General features: G+C 36.7%; 1 protein-coding gene across 1 annotated transcript; it reads right to left on the reverse strand.

Moving 5' to 3' along the window:
- Positions 1-1,760: 1,760 nt before the first annotated feature.
- Positions 1,761-25,986, reverse strand: LOC132561701 (tumor necrosis factor receptor superfamily member 16-like). The gene is made up of 4 exons (XM_060226400.1): positions 25,485-25,986; positions 3,509-3,823; positions 2,190-2,318; positions 1,761-1,966 (listed from the first exon to the last, which is right to left on the reverse strand). The coding sequence occupies exons 1-4, from the start codon at positions 25,984-25,986 to the stop codon at positions 1,761-1,763; spliced, it is 1,152 nt and encodes a 383-aa protein (XP_060082383.1).
- Positions 25,987-27,647: the final 1,661 nt, after the last annotated feature.

The following is a 27,647-nucleotide window of genomic DNA, read 5'->3' on the forward strand; positions in this document are numbered from 1 at the left end:
AAGCGTGATCGATCTATCTATAAAAATGGTATTATCAATACAATTTTACAAATAAAAGAAATCGATTATAGTGCAATTCATTAATCCATACTGACTTTTAATCGAAAAGTTAATTTTTAATTTGGTTAATGATGAAGGGGTTGTGCCACTACTCAGGGGGAAAGGCTGTAGCCTTAGAAATATACAGGAGGGAAGAAAATAAAAAAAGTAAAAAGCTTTTATCGGCATACAAAAATAGGAGATTTTCTCTGTTGGACAGTAATACAGAGACGGACGGTAGTTACACGTTTCACACTGATAAGTAAACATCAAAGGGACATAATTTTATCATACAACACCGTATCGGATATAACAGTTTCTTCAACGTCACATGACTGCATGTGTTCAATCGTTCACGAGAACGGGACTATTTAACAGTCATTAGGTACCCAAACATGTAATTAATACCTGGTACCAATGACTACATCGTATCACCTCTAATAACCGGATAAAATATTGTCAGTTAACAGTGGTAATATGGGGATGATTTGTGGGACTGTTGTAAACATCAGTATTTCTATAACAGGTCAACACATTTACATACAGATTTAACTACAATATTCATTTATCGTTGGACTAAAACAGTGGTAGGGGAGTTGTCCTTGCGATTACAAATATTTTTTACCACAAGGAATACAGATACTTTACCATTCTTCATCGTGACCTATATTTAGAATAGTGTATCTTATAGGACCTATACTTAGAATGGTGTATGTAACTGGATCTATATTTAGAATGGTGTATGCTATAGGATCTATATCTAGAATGGTGTATGTAATTGGATCTATATATAGAATTGTGTATGTTATAGTTCCTATATTTAGAATGGTGTATGTAATTGGATCTATATTTAGAATGGTGTATGTTATAGGACCTATATTTAGAATGGTGTATGTAATTGGACCTATTTTTAGAATGGTTAATGTGATTGGATCTATATTTAGAATTGTGTATGTTATAGTTCCTATATTTAGAATGGTGTATGTAATTGGATCCATATTTAGAATGGTGTATGGTATAGGACCTATATTTAGAATAGTGTATGTAATTGGACCTATTTTTAGAATGTTTAATGTGATTGGATCTATATTTAGAATGGCGCATTATTTTGGGACTATTTGCAGCGTAGACAGATTTTTATGGGACTATGAATGCTACACCGTAACATTGTGGGACTGACTACAACAATATAGACAATGTTGTCCTTGAAACTTAAATAACGAAATATCATCAGTACAATCCAATATTAGGCTATAGAGTACAGTATAACTGTATCTAACAAAGAAAGGAAAAGAAACGTTTAATCAGATTTACCAATGGTCTTCAAAATGAAAGATTAGTCATCAGAAGATTATATATACTGTAACATGACTGAAGACCAATAAGTCTAAACTAATGTAAATAATTTATAAAAATGTAGGCTTTAACAACATCACCAACCATAGGCCTCAGATTTGAAGAGAAATATTTCATTTGCATTAAACGACGGTGTTCAATACCACAAACAACACTATGTCGATAGCGAATGGTTTGTATGATCAATATAAAGAAGTGTTTATAGAAGTATGTGTAACAGAAACCTTCAGTTCAGTGTTGTATTCCTCAACAGTAGTCAATTTGTTAACATTTTGAGTACGTTTTAACGTAAATCGTTTATATATAACATCAATACAATCTCTATTTTAAATTAATATAAAACATGACGTCACAAACGTTCGGTGTCACACCATCTGGACAAGAGGTTCCGATTTCCCGTCGTTCTGTAATAGTTTGACAACATCCGGTCTGCCGATGTCAATAAGTGCCTTTATAAACACGCCCACAGTGGCTGTCCGACTCTTGGACCAATCATTTAGTAGATATTGCACGATGGACAAAGTGTCTTTATTTTTACTGGCCATTTTGTCCATCTTCTTATTGGTGTAACCTTGAAAAACAAAAACAAGAATGCTGATGAATTGGTAACAGCGGTGTTACATGGCTTCTAAAACATCTTCATTTTCTGGAATATTTTTGTGTATTCTATGTGAGATTTTCATCTCTTTTATTTTGTTCACTTCTTAATTTCATTGGAAATTACTTTCACAACAACACCCTCTGTCCCTATCTTTATACATATTAAAAATTAAGAAAACCATATTATACATTACCTAATTCACGAGCTAAAATTGTCCAATCATCAACCAAACGCTCGGCTCCAGCCCGTTTGACTGATAAGTGTTTTTCTATTTCTTTTTTCTTTGACTGTGGTAAATCCCGTATTCTTGTGAGTTGATTGTCTGCGAAGTTAAACAGTAATAATTATACCAAGATCGTAAATTCTATCCTTCTACTCTTGGTTAAAAATAGCATCACTTTCTGGGAGACAGCTTTATAATTGGTTAACATCATTTTAAAAGTCATCATTTAAGAACGTGCCGGGTGATGAAGGAAAGCCGGAGTTCCCGGAGAGAAAAACACCGACCTGTGGCCAGTACCCGGCATTCTTGGCCCCAATCGGCCGTTAAGCTTATCGTTATACCATACTCTGGGTTATCATGTGATAATTTCCGGATTACATGCGCAGTGATCCTTTCCGCACTGACCAATCAGAACTGTAGACACAGAAAAGTCCGCCAAACTTCTGTTTTATTGTAATAAAGTTTCGACTTTAAATGCTGTAATATATTATCAAAAATGATTTGCAGAGATTATTTCTCTAGCAGTAAATTTCTTTATAAATTACATTTTCCAAGGAAAAGCACGTGCAATTTACAATGCTTCTATGTAGCTGAGATATTGACAGGAAGACAGTCGAAATATTGGGATAGAAGTATCTACGTTCTCGACAGAGGAAATCTCGAATTCGCATTGGAAGAACAAAATAGCAACACAGTGCTATAGATCTATATCGGAGTCCATGATAACGGTCAACATTTCAATCACCAGAGACAGATGTTTGATGACGTGTACTGACAGCGTATAACGAAGGGCAATAACTCTGGGATATCAAAATGGTACATGGCGACTGCCCCATGTAGGTCTTTACCCCGCGACCTGAAGTGTAGGGCTCGCGATAAAGACGGTCAGACGCCATAACCACTCGACCACCGCGACCCCTCCCAGGATGACAAAGAAAAAGGAACTATTATGGGTAATATATATGTTTTTAAACGGAAAAATGAATGTTTATTATTTCATTACTCAGTCGCTATCAGTGACAAAAATGATAACAACTTGTGGATATATAAAATAGGTAAAAAACCATTAAGATTTATAGTTCACAGTCTGACCGTTTTCTCATCAACGATGGAGGGAGATAATTGTTCAATACTACAAATAACATCATAATTTAGTTTCGGAAACATATAGTAACTGACACATCCTATAAAAGTTAGAATATAACCGCGTGGCGTATATCGAGTGATGATATATAATGTATCAATTGATTGTTATTTACTGTTATTTAACCGTCTGATAAAACACTTACATTTGCAGTGATGACCTATTTCCTTGCACGGTCTATATCCGTGATGGTCAGTGTCCTCAAACACCCCACTGTCTGCACCGGAAGTCTTAGAATATTCTACGTCATCGTGAAGGTCATGACCTTTGTGTCGTTTCTTGTCTCGAATGCGTGAGTAGTGTTTATACATAACATAGAACAGAAGTCCCACAATTACGGAGGCAAGTATTGTGCAATAAACCGGAATGACGTCAAATGATTCTTGTTCTGTTTTGGTTGGATATTCGTGGCCTCGTCGATTTGATTGTGGTCTTGTCGTATATAAATCAAATACAACATCTGAAACAAAGAAAATATATTAAAACATCCATACAAACTCGTGTGATGCAAAACAAAATCATACTTCCTACTTTGTTTTCTTAATTTTGATAATATCATGTACTCGGTCTCAATGGTGTAATAAAAAAATATGATTTTCTTGTAATATATAAACCTACAACACAATGTCTCATACAAAAATAGAATTGATTCTGATTGAAGTGGAACACTTTATCACACATGAATCTACAGGGGTTAGAGGTCACCGGTATTTACCTTAGTAATTAACAGTATTCTAAAGGAGGTTTATAGTGAAAGGTGAACGTGTCTGAAGCAGAATGCGCTCCACATATGAACACATCATGTTAGGGTTAAGAGAACAGCTAAGTGTTGCCTTGCTTTATAATCCCCACTGTTTTTGTCTGTATTAGTGATTTATAGAAATGACTTTTAACTCGTGTGCTAAATCGATCCAGCCTCTACGTTAAGTTGTAAACCATGACTAGCGAATCAAGCAAGCCGAAACACTCCAAAGGTAATTGTATTTATGGGCGATTCGGAATACCTCGTGTTTCATTTACCGTGACAAGAGGCAGAATATTATAAGTATTAAATCACAAAGTTTAAAGCGACACATTCAATTTCGTCTTGGAAGAGTTTGGCCTCGTTTGTATTCTCGTTATCCTCAAGCGAGAACCATTATGTAGGAGCCTGCGTTAGCTCGGTCGGTTAGAGTGTTAGTCTACGTAGTCACGGGTGAAGACCTGAGGTGCGTGGTTCGACCTTCCCTAATCGTGGTATCTTGTGCGTCTCATACGAGGTGAGAAACTGAACAACAGACGGGAGACCCGTCGCAATTCGTTGGGATAAAATGTCTTACTGTTATCATTATTATTATTATGACATTCTTAACGGCCCGTCAACACATAAAAGGTCCTTAGGGCCATCAAACGGTAAAACACAAAAAGGTAAAAGACTAATGCTAATATCTTAAATGGGTATGTTAGAGTGTCTTACACATGGACACAACCAGGCTACAGCTGAGAAGCTGGCCTCTATAACCTAGTTTACACGAGGACAATAAGGCCGCAGCTGAGATGCTGGTCTGTCTAACCTAGTTTACACAAGGACACAACCAGGCTAAAGCTGAGCAGCTGGCCTCTCTAGCCTAGTTTACACAAGGACACAACCAGGCTAAAGCTGAGCAGCTTGCCTCTCTTGCCTAGTTTACACAAGAACACAACCAGGCTACAGCTGAGACGCTGGCCTGTCTAACCTAGTTTTGTCTTTACGCAAGATAGTTTATCCTAATTTATCTGCATGAAATGTGACGCAACCCCATTTGCTGTTCAGCGAATAAGCAACTAAATGTGTTAGGAGAATTTGACTAAAAATGCTCACGGAGCGATAAACACCACAAACAAAACGAAGAAAATCACGAATTGGTTTTAAATCTATTTAAGAAAAAAAAAAAGAAGTCGATCAACTTTTAGTTCTGATAAAAAACATTATAGCCATGTTAATGATATTCGATGGTGTAGTAATTCACTTCAGAAGACAAATTATCAAGTTCGATTAATTTCACTTGATGTTAGAAAAAATACCATAAAAATGAATATCACTCAAAAGACGGATACTCTTTAAAGTCACCAGACTAACCCCACCCCACCCTACCCCCTCCCCTATTCAATCATTTCCAGTTTTAGTGACACGTGGCACCTTTTTAATCTGATCTAAAGACAACATTCCTAAAACTGTCCTGATAAATCGATATAATCAATTATTAGCTCTGTCACCTCTAAGATTACTCGTTACAACAATATTTTGTGTGTGGGACTAAATTTTCTTGTTTTTTTTCTTTTGATGGGGATCAACATAAACAGGTTTTCGTTGGTACTTAATTTCATGAAAACATATGTAGCTCAATAAATCTATTTACACGTATTTGAACAGTTCGTGGATTATGATTACCCACAATGAAAGTAAATCTCTGCATTGAATATTGATGAGTGATCGTTCGTGATTTTCTACGATCTAGTATGATGATGACAAATTTTAAGAGTCATTTGTATGTACAGCTAAACTTGAACATTTTAAATAAATAAAAGCTGGATTCTGATCACGGTTTGTCATCTACACCCGATTGCTAAGACTAGTCCCTGGTAAGAATAGTCCCTGTTAACTAGTCCCTGGTAAGACAAGTCCCTGGTAACTAGTCCCTGGTAAGACTAGTCCCTGTTAACTAGTCCCTGGTAAGACTAGTCCCTGTTAACTAGTCCCTGGTAAGACAAGTCCCTGTTAACTAGTCCCTGGTAAGACTAGTCCCTGTTAACTAGTCCCTGGTAAGACAAGTCCCTGGTAAGACTAGTCCCTGGTAAGACTAGGCTCTGTTAACTAGTCCCTGGTAAGACTACTCCCTGGTAACTAGTCCCTGGTAAGACTAGTCCCTGTTAACTAGTACCGGGTAAGACAAGTCCCTGTTAACTAGTCCCTGGTAAGACTACTCCCTGGTAACTAGTCCCTGGTAAGACAAATCCCTGGTAACTAGTCCCAGGTAAGACAAGTCGATGTTAACTAGTACCGGGTAAGACAAGTCCCTGGTAACTAGTCCCTGGTAAGACAAATCCCTGGTAACTAGTCCCTGGTAAGACAAGTCCCTGTTAACTAATCCCTGGTAAAACTAGTCCCTGTTAACTAGTCCCTGGTAAGACAAATCCCTGGTAACTAGTCCCAGGTAAGACAAGTCCCTGTTAACTAGTCCCTGGTAAGACTACTCCCTGGTAACTAGTCCCAGGTAAGACAAGTCCCTGTTAACTAGTCCCTGGTAAGACTACTCCCTGGTAACTAGTCCCAGGTAAGACTAGTCCCTGTTAACTAGTCCCGGGTAAGACAAATCCCTGGTAACTAGTCCCAGGTAAGACAAGTCGATGTTAACTAGTCCCGGGTAAGACAAATCCCTGGTAACTAGTCCCTGGTAAGACAAGTCCCTGTTAACTAGTCCCAGGTAAGACAAGTCCCTGGTAACTAGTCCCTGGTAAGACTACTCCCTGGTAACTAGTGCCTGGTAAGACTAGTCCCTGTTAACTAGTCCCTGGTAAGACAAGTCCCTGGTAAGACTAGTCCCTGGTAACTAGTCCCGGGTAAGACAAATCCCTGGTAACTAGTCCCTGGTAAGACTACTCCCTGGTAACTAGTCCCTGGTAAGACTACTCCCTGGTAACTAGTCCCTGGTAAGACTAGTCCCTGGTACAGAAGAGAGGTCCATATTAAAACCACTATTAATGTATGGAATTGTGTCGCCTTAACAATAACGAGCGTTTTTAATCTTGTACATCATTTTCTGAAAATCAGTAGCTCTAACAACGATATGAATATTTGTTTAGCTATCATAGGTAAAGCTGAAGTCCAAATGTCTGGTCTCTGTTGGTTAAACATAGGACTGCAGTATTCATATCTCCTTATATCTGAACCTCTAAATACGAGTTAAAAGATAATGTTTGAAATAACACGATAACATTCAACCTAGATACATACATTATGTCGAATCTTATTGTATAGAGAGGAGAGATGAAGAAAGTTTATATTGCTATAAATACACGCCTGACTGCCTTTTGTGATCTGATTCACTGGTACGTTTGAATTGAAAGATTTGCTGGTACATAATGTCCTGCGTTATACATTACTATAATACATGTACATGCAAAAATATTAAAACTACGACAAAATATGCACGTGCAAAATCAAGTATATAAAAATACTAGATTGTTGTCGAGTGCAATATCTCACACATCAATATATTATACGTTACAATAGAAAACATTCTACAGGACGACCTCACTTCTACTGTACACAGTTGTAAATAAAAATAGTTTTATCCTCTCGTTAAATCTATTTGATGTTCAAATAACGATATGATCAATCACTGACATGTATGTTTGTTTGTGGTACATTGTTAACGGTAAGGTTTCAGTGAAATAAAGAAAATAATAAATACAGAGACCGACAGTTTACAATAAAAAGAAACAAACCATAATGCGTATTGTAAATTCCGTGAAAACTACCCCCTTTAATTGCTAGGTACAAACGTGAAAATAGAAAACAATTGAAAAAATGCTTTATAGTAACACTTAAGAAATAATATCTAAACTTAAAACAAGAGATAGGTTCTAACAGCAAACATTGGGGAAATGCTTCATAAACGGCATCTGTCATGTAAATCTTGGTCAATCAAAGTTAGTAATGCAACGTTCTCAAAAGAGAACAGTGTTAATAACAACGAAACCACCAGGTAACTGATGACAACACTAATTCATATTACACACGGAAACAGAAATGTGATCTTGGTGACGACCATAAAACCTTTTCCATAGACTTGACTACCTGTCGTAATTATTTGTACGGAAATAATTCTGGATGGCACCCATTTTGACTCAGTTACCGATATGAGAGTCTTGAAGAGGTCGCAAAATTATGTATTCGCGGATATGTCTGAACAGATAGGTTCGCAAAATTAGGTACTCTCGAAATTGAAGTGATTTACAGTATGCTATGAGGACTATCTACGAAACAAAATAAAATACAACAGCTAACTAGGTCATTACTATCATGTGGCACGTGATCACGAGCTGTCTGCCTATGTTTGGTAAACATGTCTGACGACAGATCGCTGCTATCTGCTATCACCGTTTATATTAACAGCGCGTCCATTCTTTGATCATTTCAACAGGACTGGACTTTGATTTGTGCTGTAATTGCTTGAAGTAGTCTCGACTGACTCATGACTGCCATACACTCGCCGTACATAACGATGTATTGATAAAATCCAATAAAATATATTAATAGAATACACGACATCAAAGCGACCCTGTAGATATGTATAGTATACACGTATAGATACATTAGGCAGCAGCCGCGCTGCAAGATCGGCAATTATCAAAATGATTTGACCGGATACAAAGTCATGCAAACGCTTTAAAATACAATACACATAGTCATAAAAGCGCTTTAATTTGCATAGATAGCAGACGACATCAGAGATTCAACGACGCGCGCAGACACCACCTCAAAGTCATCAAAATGTTTGATCTGGTCCTGAGATCACGTGACATGTAATGAGAAATACTTGTAACAAGAGGATAATAGGAATAATTGTGTTTTCTTCACTGCGCACGAAAATTACGCAAAAGCTATATAAAATGTTTCTGGTGGGAGATCAAAGTTGATGTACAAACACCCAACCCACAGCCAGTAAACGCTCGCACAGGTTCGCGCGCTTTGATTAAACAATCTTATAATGTAATGTAAAAAATTGATAAAAGCTCGTCACATCGTGTGGTGGGTGTTTGATGAACCCAAATCAAACGGTGAGTAAAGCTTCATATTCTCTCTGAAATACATGATTAATACAAACATTTGCCTGTGTTAGCTTTTATCGGCGGGACCGTGTGGTTTTCTGTGAGACCATTAGAACACTACTGCGTGTATACAGACCGTGTGTCACGGTCGTACGTCCGGGATCTTTCGCGGAGTCTTTGTAGCAATAATACCGTTATACACAGGCAAATCAAGAGCGGGGTGCATTAACACTTAACACAGAGTATGTTATAACATAGAGTTTAATTCATCAAAGAAAAACCACAGGACGAGGGACTATACATTGTGTCAGACAAATCGGCATTTACAACATACTCCAATATACTCTTGCATACAGAAACGACGAGGAACGTTTGCATAGTGGGCCGATGTCGACTGTGTGCGGCAGGCAAGTTATAGTAATTTGTAATAAGCAAAACCTAATAAGACATTATAAAGGGTTTTTTTTTATAAGGGAGCCTGCCATGGTCATAAAGACGACGTTCTCGGGTTGTCAGGTAACTGAAAAACGTTTCTAAAGTGTTATCAGCCTGAAATATCTTCACCAGTTTGAAACTCCACCTGGTTAATACTATAAATTCATTGCCACAGAGAACAGCAAAGAACAGTACTAGTTCATGGGCTTCGTTCTTTCGTAGTCCGATAACAGAACTCTGACCCAAGACGAAATGTACCGAGTGATTAATAGATCGTAAATCCGGGGATGGGGGAGGGTGGGGGTGAGGGGTTGTGTTTGCTACTTAATCGAACCTCTCCCGGTACAATCACCACCTACCGGTTGTGTTTGCTGTTTAATCGAACCTCTCCCGGTACAATCACCACCTACCGGTTGTTTGCTACTTAATCGAACCTCTCCCGGTACGATCACTACGTACCGGTTGTGTTTGCTACTTAATCGAACCTCTCCCCGGTACAATCACCACGTACCGGTTGTGTTTGCTACTTTATCGAACCTCTCCCGGTACGATCACCACCTACCGGTTGTGTTTGCTACTTTATCGAACCTCTCCCGGTACAATCACCACCTGCCGGTTGTGTTTGCTACTTTACCGAACCTCTCCCCGGTACAATCACTACCTACCGGTTGTGTTTGCTACTTTATCGAACTTTCCCCGGTACAATCACCACCTACCGGTTGTGTTTGCTACCGGTACGTACCGGTTGACATATTTTATCTAATCGAGATGACAAATATAAAAAAGTAAATCCTGGGACCTATTCATTTTTAACAAAAGATCGTTTACGTTTTTGCTGTACACGTACTGTTTCTCATTCCAGTAAATTGATCCAGTGATGACTGCTGTCATGTGATATTATCATCCGACCTACATTTTTCTATGGTGATATTTTTCATCCTTTTTCCTTGTGTATAAACCCGATGCAAGCTAGATCCAGATATTCGTTACGGTAATAAACTGCTGGTACAGTCAGGTTTACGTTTGTAAATAACACAACCACGAACAATATTTCTAACGATACTTCCACAAGCAATAGGAAATTATTGATATCACTCATGCGGTGTTCTTTTCATATTCGAGACAGGCAGTTCGAGCTACAGCTGTCAAAGAGGTTAGACTGTGTGGAATTCACCACGTACCGAAACTGACTTCCCAAGGCAACGAGCAATCGGATGGTACAAACTCCGTGTTAAAATGGCGCTCCTACAGCACACAACGTGAATAACAGCGTTTCATCATTATAACATTCACAACAGATCTTACTGATAAATCAGATTCCTAGTTTTCTGTTGGATTTTATGACAAATTTCTCGGGCAGCACTTTGATAAACAAAAATTCTGCCTTTGATAACATTCACCTCTAAGAACTCTGATGATAGACAATAATGATAACTTTGGCCGATTTGAAATTATCACCCAACATTCACGAGCAATGTTGGTAACTGGAATTCGTAACAGCATTGTTACTAACGAAACACGATATAAAACATATGAAAAATCGATAACAGATCTTGTTATTTTAACTTTGATAACGCCTTTTTGTTTTGTCTTCATTTTTTGTGTGTGTTTTTTAGGGTGGTGGTTGGGGGTTGGTTGTGATACTCTTTGTAAATCTGAGAACCGGGGCCATTTTTATAAACTTTGATAACGTCTTGTTGTAATGATGATCTACACTAACGATGCCTGTTTTATAACTTACGTTTACATGTTTTCGTGCTTAACATTTTTTATCTACAGTTAAATATGTAGCATGATTTCCGATTTCTGTAGTCTGCCATACACTTTGTCAACAACGAAGAAATGTTGACTTGGCAAAGTAATTTACTTAAATTAAGGACTATAAGTTTCTTTGTAAATTAGTAGAGTAATGGTGAACACCCCACTCCTCTCTAATCGAAATAATGCCACGTTCACAAAACACAACCGCGGTATAAAAATGACACTTTTACAACTGGTATAGTAACAATAGCAAACGCCATATTACCCGGAGAAGTAGTATAAGATGTTGACTGACGATAATCTGTAAAATATTAATGGGGGGATATCATCCTTGGGTCATACACTTCAGTCTGATAACACTATAATGCCGGCATTAGTTCCGCACTATAACAAAGAGGTGTTCAAGATCAAAATCGCAGCCGCATCATACGACACACATGCGGGCATACATAAGGATTTTATTTGGATTTAAATTGTTTAACGTCCTATCAACAGCTATCATAAAGCTGGGTGAAAGAACTGAAGCCTTCTTTATAAAACTATATATAACTTGTAGTCGTACTACACTAAGGTATTATGCCGAGGACACACTGCAACACATCCCGTCCGGTCACAATATACTGACAAACCAGTCATTAAACAGGCAGTATTACCTCCGTTTTAAAGACGTAAATATTTCAGCGAGGAAACAGAACATAAAACCTTCCTCATTGGGTGACCACTCAACTAAAGTTAAAAAGTATGGTAATGTCAGCGATATCACGGATAGAAGACAGTAGAGAAAAGTGTCGCCTCATACAATCATACAATAGAACCAACCGTCTTGTTAATGATCTACGTCCTCTTTACAGCCAGGAATATTCAAGGACTTGCCAGGTTTAGGTGGTGGAGAAAAAACAAAGCTCCTGCAGAGAAAAAACCCACCTGCGGTCAGTACCTAACGACTGCCCCACGTAGGCCTCGAACCCGCTACCAGGAAGTGGAGGGCAAGCCACTCGGCCACCGCATCAGAACACGATTGGTAGAAAATGGCATGTGTTTAAGTAGTAAGGATGAGACATACTGATATCGATTACAAGATAACAATATATTGTGTAACGGCCAACGATTGATAATGTCGTGCATGTATTACTTTACCACATTTTGGACATTTGATGGATAATATGATGTTTCACTGACGTACAAATGATTGATAATATCATGTATTACTGACGTACAAATGATGGTTAATATCATGTGCTACAAGCGTTTAAATGATTGATAATGTCATGTATTATTGACGTACAAATGATGGTTAATAGCATGTGCTACAAGCGTTTAAATGATAGATAATGTCATGTATTATTGACGTACAAATGATGGTTAATAGCATGTGCTACAAGCGTTTAAATGATTGATAATGTCATGTATTATTGACGTACAAATGATGGTTAATAGCATGTGCTACAAGCGTTCAAATGATTGATAATGTCATGTATTACTGACGTACAAATGATGGTTAATAGCATGTGCTACAAGCGTTCAAATGATTGATAATGTCATGTAGTACTGACGTACAAATGATGGTTAATAGCATGTGCTACAAGCGTACAAATGATCGATAGTATCATGTATTACTAACGTACAAATGATGGATAAAGACATTATAAATGAGGTAAAAATAAAGTATAAACATTTATAAGATCATCAGTTCCAACACGGAATGCTCAATGCGAGCATGGGAAAAAAACACAAAACACGATAGACAGTAATTTCGGAACCAGTAGACCTATCAAAAATATATATATATATTTGTCGATTTTTGTATTAATATATTTCTAGATAATGCATTATGAACATATACATATAAAAATGTGATGTATACTGTGGAATAGACGTGAGTGCCGCATGCCAGCTCTCCACGAGAAGCCAATTTATTGCTCAGGGGCCCCATTACAAAATAAATAAATATTTACTAATTGATAGCCAGACAAAATCAATCAAATTAACTGGGTTTTTTTAAACTTTTTAATAACACACCTACTAGTTATCTGTTTTAATAATCATAAGACGCGTGTACATGTCAGTTACGAATTTGGGGGCGGGACACAAAGACCAGAGGATGCTCGAACTTCTGCACAATAACTGTACCGTCTGTTCGGGTTCTCATTCGCTATCGTCCATATCAAATAGAAGTCGGTTGCCATAAAAAAGAGACAAATTAAATGAAATCCGTCGAAAGCTAGGAGAAAATCAATTTGTACGCTTTGTTAAACAAGATCAAAGCTGTTCGTGTATATAGCAACATCAGTGCGTCAGTCGCATTGTGATACATGTAGTTCTACTCTAGCGGCTGGGACGCGTCACGGCAAAACATTCTTAAGACGCAAGTCACAATTATAATTTCACTGCAATACATATTTTCTTGTATTTATCTTCCAATAACGAAAATTCAGACAAGATTTTCAGTCACGATAAGAAAAATTGAAAGGTGTCACATCTGTATCGGCATATTAAATGTAAATATCACACCTGGTTTTAAATTCAAATATTGCTAGTTATATTGCCTTTTAAATACATCTTAAAATTTCTAAAATTACATAATTCATATTTATGGTTTACTTGACGCAGTAAAGTGTTTACGGTGCAATTAGACAGAGAGAAACATTTTTAATAGTATCTATATTTTATTGCGATTTGCTAAATGATATGTCAAATGATTTATTTACATACACCCAGGAAAAATACTTCAAAACAACTTAATGTCTAAACATGACAAACAGATGAGACATATCGCTGACGATCCTTCACAGGTACTCCGTATATATTAAACAGATATAGTAGGATAACACAGAATCAGGAGATAGGATCAGTCACATTCTATCTCATCCTATGCGGACCTCTGTCTTTCATTCGTTAAGGGTAGATAAGTGATTTCAAAATTTCTCTCCTTGAAGGGGATATAAGGGAATTTCAAAAATTCATTTTTTTTCACGTGCAAGATTGCTGATCTAAATATTCCTTCTTTAACCTTAGAGTACTGATTCATATTGTTTCTAGTTAAAATGTTCACAATGTTGACCATTTCTAGTTAAAATATTCACAATGTTGACCATTTCTAGTCAAAATGTTCACAATGTTGACTATAACGGCATCCTTCCCTTCGCGCTCTGTACTTCCAATAGGACACATTTATGTACGTCAGAGACGTTCCTAAATAGGAGAGGAGGGGAACCAGCAACATGCTCACCTAATTGTCTGATTCCTAGAAGAAGGATGACAAAATAGATTTTATTTTTACTGCGTGATAAACATTTTCAGGTGTCGAACAGAAATACAACGTTGTACCTGTTTTAATTTAGAACGGAATCAGTCATCTACCGTAAAATTATTTATTCGCGGTGGTTTTAATTTGGGTGAATTCTTGATCACTGTTTATCCACGAATTTACCTGCCCATCAAATGATAAACAGATAAAAACTGACATCCACTTTAGTACAAATGTATTTATTAATACATATCCACGAAAACTGTTTGCCAACAAAAACGTATACTTTTGTAAAACCACGAAATCTGAGTCCAATGAAAGTATGAGTTGACAGTATGCAACCCAAACTTGTCTTTGTTATTCATATCTGTATGTTTGCCCTCCTCACCTTGAACCCAGACAGGTTTTTCTAATCTACATGTCGTAACCAGAAGTAATTAGGATATCACCGACTATAAACAATTCGTCAAACGTTTATGATAATTGAGAGAGGAATGGAAAAAAGTCGCCGAGGATGGGCGACAGATTCCTAAATATTACACATGTATTATATTACAGAAACATCACGTGACACCGAAGGTGATTCCACAGATGTAATGTGAACTTTAAGGAAGGATGCTGTTTTTGTAGCTGTGTGCAATATTTATTATATTCTTTAGAGGGGTGTTGTTTTGGACGAGTTGTTTAAGTCTTTACAGACTCGTTGTTCAGTCAAATTACTTCGCTAGAGTATGTACATATGTAGATAATATTTAGACACTAAAGCGATCTGGTATTGTAAGTGCGTCTAACACAAGCTGTTTCCCAGACTCATCCAATCCTTTAACTATTGTGAATAGTCAAGCTCTTTCAAATGGAAATCGGAAACAGGATTATTTGAATCAAAATACATGAGGACAATGATAACAATAAAGAACAACCATTTGGTGGTGGGATGATTATAATTCATGTTTTTATTTTTATTTTATATGATAATTCAGGTGTGATCAGTTAAAAGACACGCGAACACATAAAAGAAAAAAATATCATTCACTTTCAATAGATTGCCTGGCCTCGTTAACAGACCTATAAATATGTTGATCCGGATGACGTTGTCAAAAATTCATAGTAAACAGAGAACACTATTTCACTTTTAAATGACACAAATAACAAAAATGTCCAGTGTACTAAAACATCAATTAAATGAGTTTCGGAAAATGTATTTTTCTCAATTCAGTTTCGATTTACTCGTAGAGAACGGAGGATAGTATTGTTTTGAAGTCCACAAGATCAAACTCATGAAAGCTATTTAGTATGTCTGAGTTAAGTGTACTAGTATCATCGTGAATTATTAACCAAAAGTCGGGCAGGAAGACAGAAACACATTTCTCTGTAGTCAGAGATGCTTTTATATTCACTAAATACACAAGTACATCTAACGTTGCGTGACAGGCATACCCGAACGGACCTGACAGAAACAGCTCGTTACGTCTCGAGCGTTTGATGTCGACTTAAGTTTCCTTACCTGCAAAACTAATAAACAGGTGCAATTCAGTTCTACCCTTTAAAAAGTAAATTAATAACATTTCCCAAAACTCCACAAAATTCCAGTGACACTATTTCATCTTTTCAAAAAAATCCAGCAAATTGTTATTTTGCAATAAAGAACATTATACACTCATCTTAAGATATAATTAGCCATTTGTATTGCTGACCTTTTACCCTAGGTTATCGTTGTTTAGGTCGATGTGTGAAAACGGATAGCTTTGTTCAAGTCTATATTTCAAGGGATTTGAATAGTCGTTAAAAATATACTAACAACCTCAAATGCACGTATTTTCACATAGCTATACAATACAATGTGCATACGAAATTTTCCCACAACCCAATAATTGCAGACAGGCCATTTGACTAGTTTGAACTATTTTATTTCTTAAAAAGAAAAAAATCCACAAATAGCCATTTTTAAACAAAGATTTATTACAATATGGGTTCATCTAGACTTCATATACACATACAACTCCTGAAGCGAGAAGTAGAATTTTAGTGCAATAGTTATGTATATGAAAGGCCGTACTGCAATTACGATGAGATTTCATTTAATATAACATCTGTCTAAACGGGCAGTACAATGAGGGAATTTCTAATTATCTCCCTTGAATTGAGAGCTCTTTCGCTCGGTCTGTAATCATTCTTTGTGAGGGCTTTCCGCCGACATTACCGATTCTCTTTGAAGATCCAGGATCAAACCGTGCTCGACATCACGGTGGATTTAATTACCCTTGACGCCGTATCACATCATTACATAATAAATATTTCTCTTTGCTTATTTCCACCACGAATGTGTAATTTCGTCCACCAGCAAACGCCTCAATGAAGATTGCGAATATAAAACAATTTTACCAACAACGTTTTCAACAGTCAGTCTTTATTCACAGTGAGCGATAATTGTAGTTGTTATGTCTTTCAAATAATTCACATCCACAAGAACGTTACACAGTGAAATGGACATTCCAAGTACGTAATAGTGTTTATCCCGTCACCAGATAGCCACGCCCTCCACACGCAGGCCCACAAATCGCGCCAGTATCTATGCATTGCGCACTTTATTACATATAACTGCCATTTTTTATACACGAGGTATACATGGAGCCACTTTCAACTCGATCCAATTACTGCATTTATACCAAAAACTCCAACAATATAACAATTTATCTTGTATCATATCTCAATCCCAAACAACAATATCTATTTTTTTTCGTTTCCTCTTTATTATTTTTTATACGCTACCTGCCTTCTGGACAAAATCTGTCTGACCGACATTTCACAGCCGGTGTACGGAATTGCCTGAATGCAAATCGATCAATGCGTGTTCAAATATACTGAGTGCTCTAAAATGCACACATGTGCCGCAGGCGGCTACCATCATGGAATATAAAAATCCGCAATTCTAAATCATTCAAAAGCGTGCACACGACATGTTCAGATCTCAATTGTGTACAAACACGGGCTTCAATAGGATAAATTTGACGGCAACAATGCGAACGAGAAGGTTATGCAGAACAGTGCTTTAATGTACACTTTCATGGAGTGTCTACCCAGATACTACAATGTTCCTCAGATACAAATATGGTATCGATGAAATCCCGCGAAGTTTCCGTTTTGCACAGGTGTTGAGGTTGCCATCTGATAGCACTGCGCATGATCAAAGAGGAAAAAACATCTTTCTGTCTCACAAGTACGTGTACTAGTACTTGTAGTGTGAAGAGCGTGCGCTAAGTTCTCAACATATGCCTGCCATTTGCTGTCTGTATCTGGGTCTCGTGAATGTTTGAATTCACAAAAGAACTAACGAAACATCATAAGTGTTCAAGAGACTTAGACAAAGAGCATTCTTCACTTCAAAAGAAGCCTTTATAGACGTTGATGAGTCGCTGTGTCAAACCAAAACAATTCCCCGGGTTATGTTTGTTAAATATGCGACGTGGCGTGTTTTACACACTCTTACCACATTTAGGGGATTTCAAGACTGTACCTTCCAAAAAGGTGACATCTTTGGGACTATTTCTTGTGTCATGGTCCGTTTCGTTCCTCTTGGACGATTACTTACATCATTGGGTATTGTTTGCTGGGTGGACAGTAAAATAGCCATGGACGATCGGTTGTATATGCCTTCTGTTATGTGTTACTTTAATGACTGATTCGCCGGATATAGGTACATATATCACATGATTGTGGGTGTCTTCCATAGTATATGTATATTTCAGTGTGATAACACTATTATGTCGTCATCACTTCCGCTCTACTAAAAGTTCACACGAAATTATCACAACCACTCAATACAACTCACGCAACCAGCTCATCCACTCCTTTCATAAACTAAACCATTAGTACGCATGCCCCCCAATTTGAATATTGATTCGGCTATGATCAAAAGGGCAATGAAATGTGTACCTTTATTTATCTATCTTACAGACTGGAACAGTATTACAGCCTTATCTAGTTTGTACCTGGTATCCTGGTTATTTTTGTTTATTTATTTATTTTAACTAACTTCTTTAACCTACTCTGTCTTTTCGACGTCTGACACAATATGTATATGTCTACATCAGTTTTTCACTCCGAAACATAAAGTTAAATATTGAAAACTAGTAAGAACAAAAAAAGCAGACTTTACAGCGGTTTTTTTTCACTAAATGTTGAAAGTATCATTGGTTTCCTGGCTATGACTTAAGACAGTATACCTATAGTTGTATATATACACGGATGTGACAAGACAGACGTGTATTATTCTTAAATCTTTATAGTGACTAGAGAGACTGAAAATCAATATTTCCCTCAGATGTGTCTATTTCAGTCAAGTATGTAACACGCGTTGATATGTGTTGTTTACTCAGACATAAGTTTTGTTAGTGATAAATACGTGAACATTGTATTATAGGTGTTTGAGAGTACTCCACACGTGGAAAGCACGTGCACAAATTGTATACGTAATTAGGCTAAGTATCAAACATATAATGTTCCACGTATAATTCGATATTGAACGATTTGTGTGTCTCACGCGACATCATGAGTCATAAATGACAATATTGATGAATTTGTCTACTATTCCTGCTTATCTATACTGTTCAATGTAGTATGTATGAATTCTTCAGTTCAATAGTAAACATACTTGTACACCATTATCTATGTAAATAAAAAAAATCATATGTAGGCTTTGAGTCGTAAGAATATCATATTCAGGTGTCAGTGCATTTTTGTCGTTAAAAATATTTTGTTTCAATATATCAAATGAAAAATTACCAGAAAAAATGAATGGACCCCATATAGAATACTTAACCGTTGATTAGAACATCAAAAACGAACCATCATTGAAGATCATTTTTAAACAAAATCTTTAAAATCTCCGTTGATGTTTCAAGCCGAGTGGAGGTTGAGCCAGGGTCACGCATAAGAGTATTATGTAGAAAGTGCTCCTGAACCGGCCCTCGAGGGACGTCAGAACATGCGAAGTGTCGTTCCGACTTCCTAAGACTTTTGAAGTTGAAATTGGTTTTTCAGGTATTATGTACGAGATGTCCTTGGTAAGAGATTAGTCCCGTTTTAAAAAGCGACATGGAAATATAATATGCACTAAATGACCTATCGTGCAGGTCATTCAATTGAATATGCACTTTTGTTTCACGTAATAGACAGAATTTATTTTTAGAATGAAAAAGGCGGTGTAAGGTCAACAACGAGGTACCATCTCTAGAGTAGTGGGCGTGGTTTTGTGCCCTTCGCGGAAAGCCGAAGAGAAAAGCAAACCTATTTTGATCAATATTCGGCACACAATACAAAACTTAGAACGGAAAGTTTTTTTCAAACTATCCATCTTTTGACCTTCTGACAACCTTGGTATTGCGTATTGTCACGAGCGTGTTGAGTTTTATATTCTGTGGTCAAGTTAAGTTGTCAGTGAGGAATTATTATATAATAAATCCTGACCTGTTGGTATGTCAAAGTTTGTACTTCAGTGTTAAGGTTGTAACAGATCACAAACCCAGTTTCATCAATGACGGACACTTTACAGTATATATATATATATATATATATAATCACTGTAACACAAGAACCGAAGTGCCGTACCGATTACTTCCCTTTGGAAAGCTCTTTTGTTTCTGATAGCGGTGAACAACCACCAAAAATCACGAGCTATATATGTACGTTATACCTGATATTTATATATTACAGTCAGATAACGGTGATATAGCTACACTTCAATTTTTCAGAATGTATAAATTCACAAATCGATCACGTTGAACTCATTCACAACACGATCACGTTAAACTCATTCACAACACGATCACGTTAAACTCATTCACAACACGATCACGTTAAACTCATTCACAAATCGATCACGTTAAACTCATTCACAAATCGATCACGTTAAACTCATTCACAACACGATCACGTTAAACTCATTCCCAAATCGATCACGTTAAACTCAATCACAAATCGATCACGTTAAACTAATTCACAACACGATCACGTTAAACTCATTCACAACACGATCACGTTAAACTCATTCACAACAATATCACGTTAAACTCTTTACCAACAATATCACGTTAAACTCATTCACAACACGATCACGTTAAACTCATTCACAACAATATCACGTTAAACTCATTCACAACAATATCACGTTAATCTCATTCACATCACAATCATGTTAAACTCATTCACAACACGATCACGTTAAATTCATTCACAACACGATCACGTTAAACTCATTCACATCACAATCACGTTAAACTCATTCACGTCACAATCACGTTAAACTCATTCACATCACAATCACGTTAAACTCATTCACATCACAATCACGTTAAACTCATTCACATCACAATCATGTTAAACTCATTCACAACACAATCATGTTAAACTCATTCACATCACAATCATGTTAAACTCATTCACAACACAATCACGTTAAACTCATTCACAACACAATCACGTTAAACTCATTCACAACAATATCACGTTAAACTCATTCACAACACAATCACGTTAAACTCATTCACAACACAATCACGTTAAACTCATTCACATCACAATCACGTTAAACTCATTCACAACACAATGATGTTAAACTCATTCACAACACAATCACGTTAAACTCATTCACATCACAATCATGTTAAACTCATTCACATCACAATCATGTTAAACTCATTCACATCACAATCATGTTAAACTCATTCACAACACAATCACGTTAAACTCATTCACATCACAATCATGTTAAACTCATTCACATCACAATCATGTTAAACTCATTCACAACACAATCACGTTAAACTCATTCACAACACAATCACGTTAAACTCATTCACATCACAATCACGTTAAACTCATTCACATCACAATCATGTTAAACTCATTCACAACACGATCACGTTAAACTCATTCACAACACAATCATGTTAAACTCATTCACAACACAATCACGTTAAACTCATTCACAACACAATCACGTTAAACTCATTCACATCACAATCACGTTAAACTCATTCACATCACAATCATGTTAAACTCATTCACAACACGATCACGTTAAACTCATTCACAACACAATCATGTTAAACTCATTCACAACACAATCATGTTAAACTCATTCACAACACAATCACGTTAAACTCATTCACAACACAATCATGTTAAACTCATTCACATCACAATCATGTTAAACTCATTCACAACACAATCATGTTAAACTCATTCACATCACAATCATGTTAAACTCATTCACAACACAATCATGTTAAACTCATTCACAACACAATCATGTTAAACTCATTCACAACACAATCACGTTAAACTCATTCACAACACAATCATGTTAAACTCATTCACAACACGATCACGTTAAACTCATTCACAACACAATCATGTTAAACTCATTCACAACACGATCACGTTAAACTCATTCACAACACAATCATGTTAAACTCATTCACAACAATATCACGTTAAACTCATTCACATCACAATCATGTTAAACTCAAATATTAATCCGAACATCATAGTATACCTTTGTTTCGTTGGTGATATTTTTCGAGTTTTTCTCTATGGTCACTTTGGTTTGAATTATTTTTATGTAACAGAAAAGTGGACATTTGAAAAAAAGACTGATTTAACACAATCGTTTGTTTAATTAATTGATAGAAATCTGCCCTGTGAAAATTCTGTAACGGTTCAGTTTTATAAAATAAATATGAAACCAACCGTGTCCTTACTGTATTTCGAATGCGGCACTGATATGAGCGTACTTTAAGGAGAAATGACTTGGAACATCACAAAGAGGGTTACTATTAATCTTATTGTTTTATTGTTTATATATCCTATTATATATATATATATATATATATGTTTCTCTTCACCGAAGTAGTTCCTGTTTTCTTTCATCTTGGTTCCGATATCATTCTACAAGCTTGATAAAGGGGCCGATAAATCATTGACACGTTATAGACGCGGAAGTCAAGGAAACGGAGAGAGTATCACTCTTACAGTCACGATTCTGGAACTCGAACAAAAGGGAGATAATTCATTAATTAGATTTTTCCCTGACCTGATCAATACAGAGCATTCGTCACTAAGTTAATCAAATGTTCCTTTAGATGTCGTAAATAGCATTATATGGCTGTGTTAATGTTTGAAGGATCGACTTGTATAAGTCTTTATAGTAAACCCTCGGCGGGAGCCTTTGATGTTCGCCGTTACGACTAACTGTAACATATGGTAATTTTGAAATTTCATTTCATAACAAGCATGTCACAATCTCCGTACACAAAAGAGGAATTATAGGTTTACATTAGTGCAAATACACGTGTAATTCACGTGTCTTTTATCGCAGCTGGGTACGGCGTTATACTTGCATCCAAATAATACCTTGGCTTTGTGTGTTTAAATTATATGATCGACAATGTGACATTTTTATCGAACCATTATATCTTTCCTGTCAATTTGAAATTATTCATTCACAACATGAATCCAAAATTTACTGGTAGATTCCTACTTCAATACTATATTTAGATAATTAGGACAGTTCCAGAGTTCCACATTAATGTCTCGCTAAATCTCATAACACATCCACATTTTCCCATTAACGATTTAAATTTTTATCAATCCATTATGACACAAACAATTAATTCGACATCATGAAATTTTTAAGATCCTGTATGTCTGCTAAATTTATATCTTTTCAGTGTGTTAAGGGCATGAGTCAAAATATCATCAGGATTTTGTCTTTTTTCATTCTACATATCATTGTAACTTTGTTTGAATTACCTTTTGCTAAATATGGAGTAAAATTATGACGGAATTCATTGCGACATTGCATTAAAAGCTAATTTCAATAAGTTTCCTGGATTCTTACAATAACAAAATATAAAGCAGAATTACAAACGATGTTACATCGGTCGGAAGTGGAGAACCATTATGTTGCCAGTGATTGTGTTAGATCGTACGTACGAAAAAACACCTAACCCAGGCAAGGGGGAGGGGGGCATGGGGGAGGGGGGCATGAAAGGGGGAGGGGGCATGGGGGAGGGGGGCATGAAAGGGGGAGGGGAGCCGGGAATGAAGGGAAGGGTCGGTTCTTTGAAATACTCGTCTAGAACAGGAACGAGCAGCGCACGTGGTGCCAAGAATATATTGCCATAGTAACTATGAACCATCAGAAAACTTGACACGTGAATTCAAGTTCACATGAAAAGCTTTCCTAGTGTTATATATATATATTTCACGTACAAACACCACTAAAGGCGTAGATGTAAGCGTGTGGAGTACTGAATCTCTTTGTCGAACTCTCATCAAAACGGAATACTACTTGTGATTCAAACGCCAAGCTGACTTTGTTTTTATTAAGCCTGCGAGCAGATACGATCACGAGGCCAGCCGTTATAAACAGCATTTGAAATCGTTGGCAAGGAGCACCAAAAGATGAAACACTTTGTGTTGAACAAGCCCGCGTTGTAATGATTCCCGAAACCTCTCGATCAAAGCCAGGGTGTCCCTGTCATAGTCTTGTGTCGGAGTAACATGAAGGAATTAGTCGAAGATTAATTTAAGTTAGGACCTTGCTAACGGCTATAAAATATGGCTGCCAAACTTTGATTAAAAAGATATGCTCTTCACCAAAGCAAACGATTCGTTTAATAAAACATGTAAGTTTTATCGTGCGTTCTTCCCTTCCTTCTCGTCGACTCTTAACCTAAAAGTTCGGACATAACGTGTGATGTCATATTTTTAATTAACTTTTCTCTAATGAATATATGAACTTCGTGTAACCTCGAGTTTTTTTAATGTAAACATACTCAGGTGCTTGGATAAGACGCAGATTCTCACCCGTGCGGTCCACATAACCACACATAACAGTAGATTTCGTGCTTATCCATGTTTGCATCGCGTGCTGTTTTATTATTTTAAGGAATATTTTTTGCCAAAATATACGAGTTACGTTCTCAGTAAAATGACCTTCTCTCCACCCTAGGGATGTCTCGTGATACAACACATATCAGTACACGTGACCTGCTCCTTCGCAGTCACTTGGTATACTAAAGAAGGGTAAACGAAAAGTTGCTTGGGGATAAATTACCGTCACTGAATTCGAGATAAAGAAAATCATAAGAATGAAGGTAGCAACGGAATGTTTTTTATATGTATACGTATTGCTTTCCAACTTTATCAACAGTTACATGTTGGGACATCTTCCCTATTGAAGCAAGAAAAGTGTGCTTATGTTAGTCTCCGTGTGATAGAACGAGGTTTCTGCCGACTTTATAGTGCTAACACGCTGAAATACACTGACATGTACCGATGTAACGAGGGCTCCAAACTGAGCATTAGATCAGGCCATATACTGATATAGGCAAACAAGTCGCTGCACTATGTTATATAGGGAGACTAGTAACTATTTGTACAGACTGTGGTGCGTCTCGGTCAGAACCAAATGTCTTCACATATCGCAGCCTGCCCTATACACACAAAGAGGGTAGGAGGGGGGGGGGGGTGGGGGGGGTGGGGGGAAGGGGCGTCCTTAAATGACCCTATCTGATAGGAGAAAAATAGCAGTGTGAAACGTGGTTATTTATAGAAAGGAGAGAAAATTATGATTCTTAATTAAGTAGCCCCTTAACGATGAGATCAGTGTCAGTGAGAGTGTCTGACTTATTGATAAGAAAACGTTTATCAGAATAGCTTATTGATTTTCCGATGATAATTCATGAATATTGCATACATTCCTGAACGAGTTTGTCACTTTATCATGAATCTGTGAAGATATGTGTTTCCTGAATAATCATATGAAGGCACAGAGATGCATCTTCACTACAGTACACTATTTAGACACGAACATACATACCTGTACATTCTGTATCCTGTTCTGGAGTACAAGCTTGTGTTTCCACCTGTTTGCCGACACATTTTGAACATGGTTTACATATAGATATTGCACTGGTTTTATCCGAAAATGTTCGATTTCCGCATCGCATACACACAGAATTATGGGTTCCAGTACAAGGTCGCAATGCTCCGAATCCCTTTTTACACGAATCACATATCTCACATCCTTTCTTACTCTCGTCATAATAAAAGTCTATATTACATTCACAAATTGTGTCGTGAGTTCGATTACACTCCGTCACCACATGTTCGTTCATTTGACAGGAAGTGCAAGGAACACATGTCTGCGCATGCGCAGATGGTGACGAAAACGTTTTGCCATGAACACAAGGTACGCATTGGGTTGCGTTTTCTAATGTACAATGATTAATTAATCCAAATCCTGGGTCACATTTACTGCAACATAGATCTGTGGAATTTGATTCAAACTCCTCTGAAGAACAGTTCAAACTAGTCACCATGGGGCTAATCTGAAAAGAAATTTTAAAAAAAATAATGAAAATGCATCTTTATAGCAAATGATAAAGTTCTAAAATTTGCACGTGAACTAACTTTCCAGGCATATAAGATGGCATTAAGAATAACATGAACTAAAAGAAGATCGCTCTTTTAGAAATATTTTCACGTTCAACTGTAGACTTCGCTTTGCGCAATTTTCAAGAAATCTTGCTTCAAGAGCTGAATTTCTTCTGAAGATCACAACAGAGAGTTTGATTACAAGGTAATTTTTTACTTCCACGTCAAGATGCACATGTATAAACCTCGATCTTTTGGGTAAGATTTTAAAATATCCCATCAGGAAGGTCTCCGAGATTATTCATCTTGCTTTTAAAGGGATATGCATAAATCTGACGTTGTGATGGAGCTGTCCTTGATGCTGTGGTGTTACATAAATCTAAGCGTCTAAACGACGTCGGCTTAATGGTTTATATAATGATGTTATGTCAACTATAACGTCATCAATACAAACATTTAATAGCCGTTGATATATATCCTGAAATGACAGCTGTGTAAGTACAACAAATCAGAACAGAGACTACAAAGAGTGTATTCATTAAGATGGTGGATTTCAGAACTTTCTAAAAATCTCAATTAAATCAGAAGAAGTTTCCGTGAATTTTAAAGCATCTCTTTCAGAGAAATGTACAGTGAACAGACTGAAAACTCTAACACACTCCCCGACAAACATATCGAATTCCGAATTCGCCACATCTGCCAGAAAAGGTGCGATGTAAAACTTGAATGACCAAAGAGATGTAACATCTCTGTGGCATTATACTTACTTCTGCTTTCCATTAAAAACTCTTTGTCAGGAAATTTGTTATGATAACTTAACCGGACCTAACGAAGATTATCTTATAGAAATTTATTTCATATTTGAAGTAGGTGTGGCCTACTTACTTATTTGACTTTTGAATAAGAAAACAAAGAGAGAAAATAATGAGGTTTCTATTTCACGAACTCGATGTACGGTACCAAACATATTTTCTATTTATAACTTTACCTCTGACCAGAGAAGTAACACAAGAAAATATTTTCTGTAAGGGAGCATGGTATGAGAGTTTCGTTCCTAGTGGGATTAAAGGGCTCTGGTCATGATTTTTAATCTGGATGAAAACTGCTACACGTTTATCAAAATATTGATAGGAAAGTGAAGTGACCACTTGGGAGACTTGGCGACGATAGTGGTCACACATTTTGTCTAAAGACTAAATAATATTGTAAGGTCAACACTCTTCGTTTTTTAATCACTTTGTCTGGAAAAAACCCACTGTCTTGTATATTAACTTGTAAAATGATTAAATCAAGAAAGTTGATAATAACCGAAATCTAAATATTCCGGATAAAGGATTGTTTATATATTACGGTTAAAGGGTTGTTTACATATTCCGGGTAAAGGGTTGTTTACATATTCCTGATAAAGGGTTGTTTACATATTCCGGATAAAAGGTTGTTTACATATTCCGGGTAAAGGGTTGTTTATATATTACGGATAAAGGGTTTTTACATATTCCTGATAAAGGGTTGTTTACATATTCCTGATAAAGGGTTGTTTACATATTCCGGGTAAAGGGTTGTTTACATATTCCTGATTAAGGGTTGTTTACATATTCCGGATAAA

The sequence above is a fragment of the Ylistrum balloti genome, unplaced genomic scaffold, assembly GCF_031769215.1.
Source record: "Ylistrum balloti isolate Yb309-2 unplaced genomic scaffold, AGI_CSIRO_Ybal_v1 Utg371268, whole genome shotgun sequence".
Lineage (NCBI taxonomy): Eukaryota > Metazoa > Mollusca > Bivalvia > Pectinida > Pectinidae > Ylistrum > Ylistrum balloti.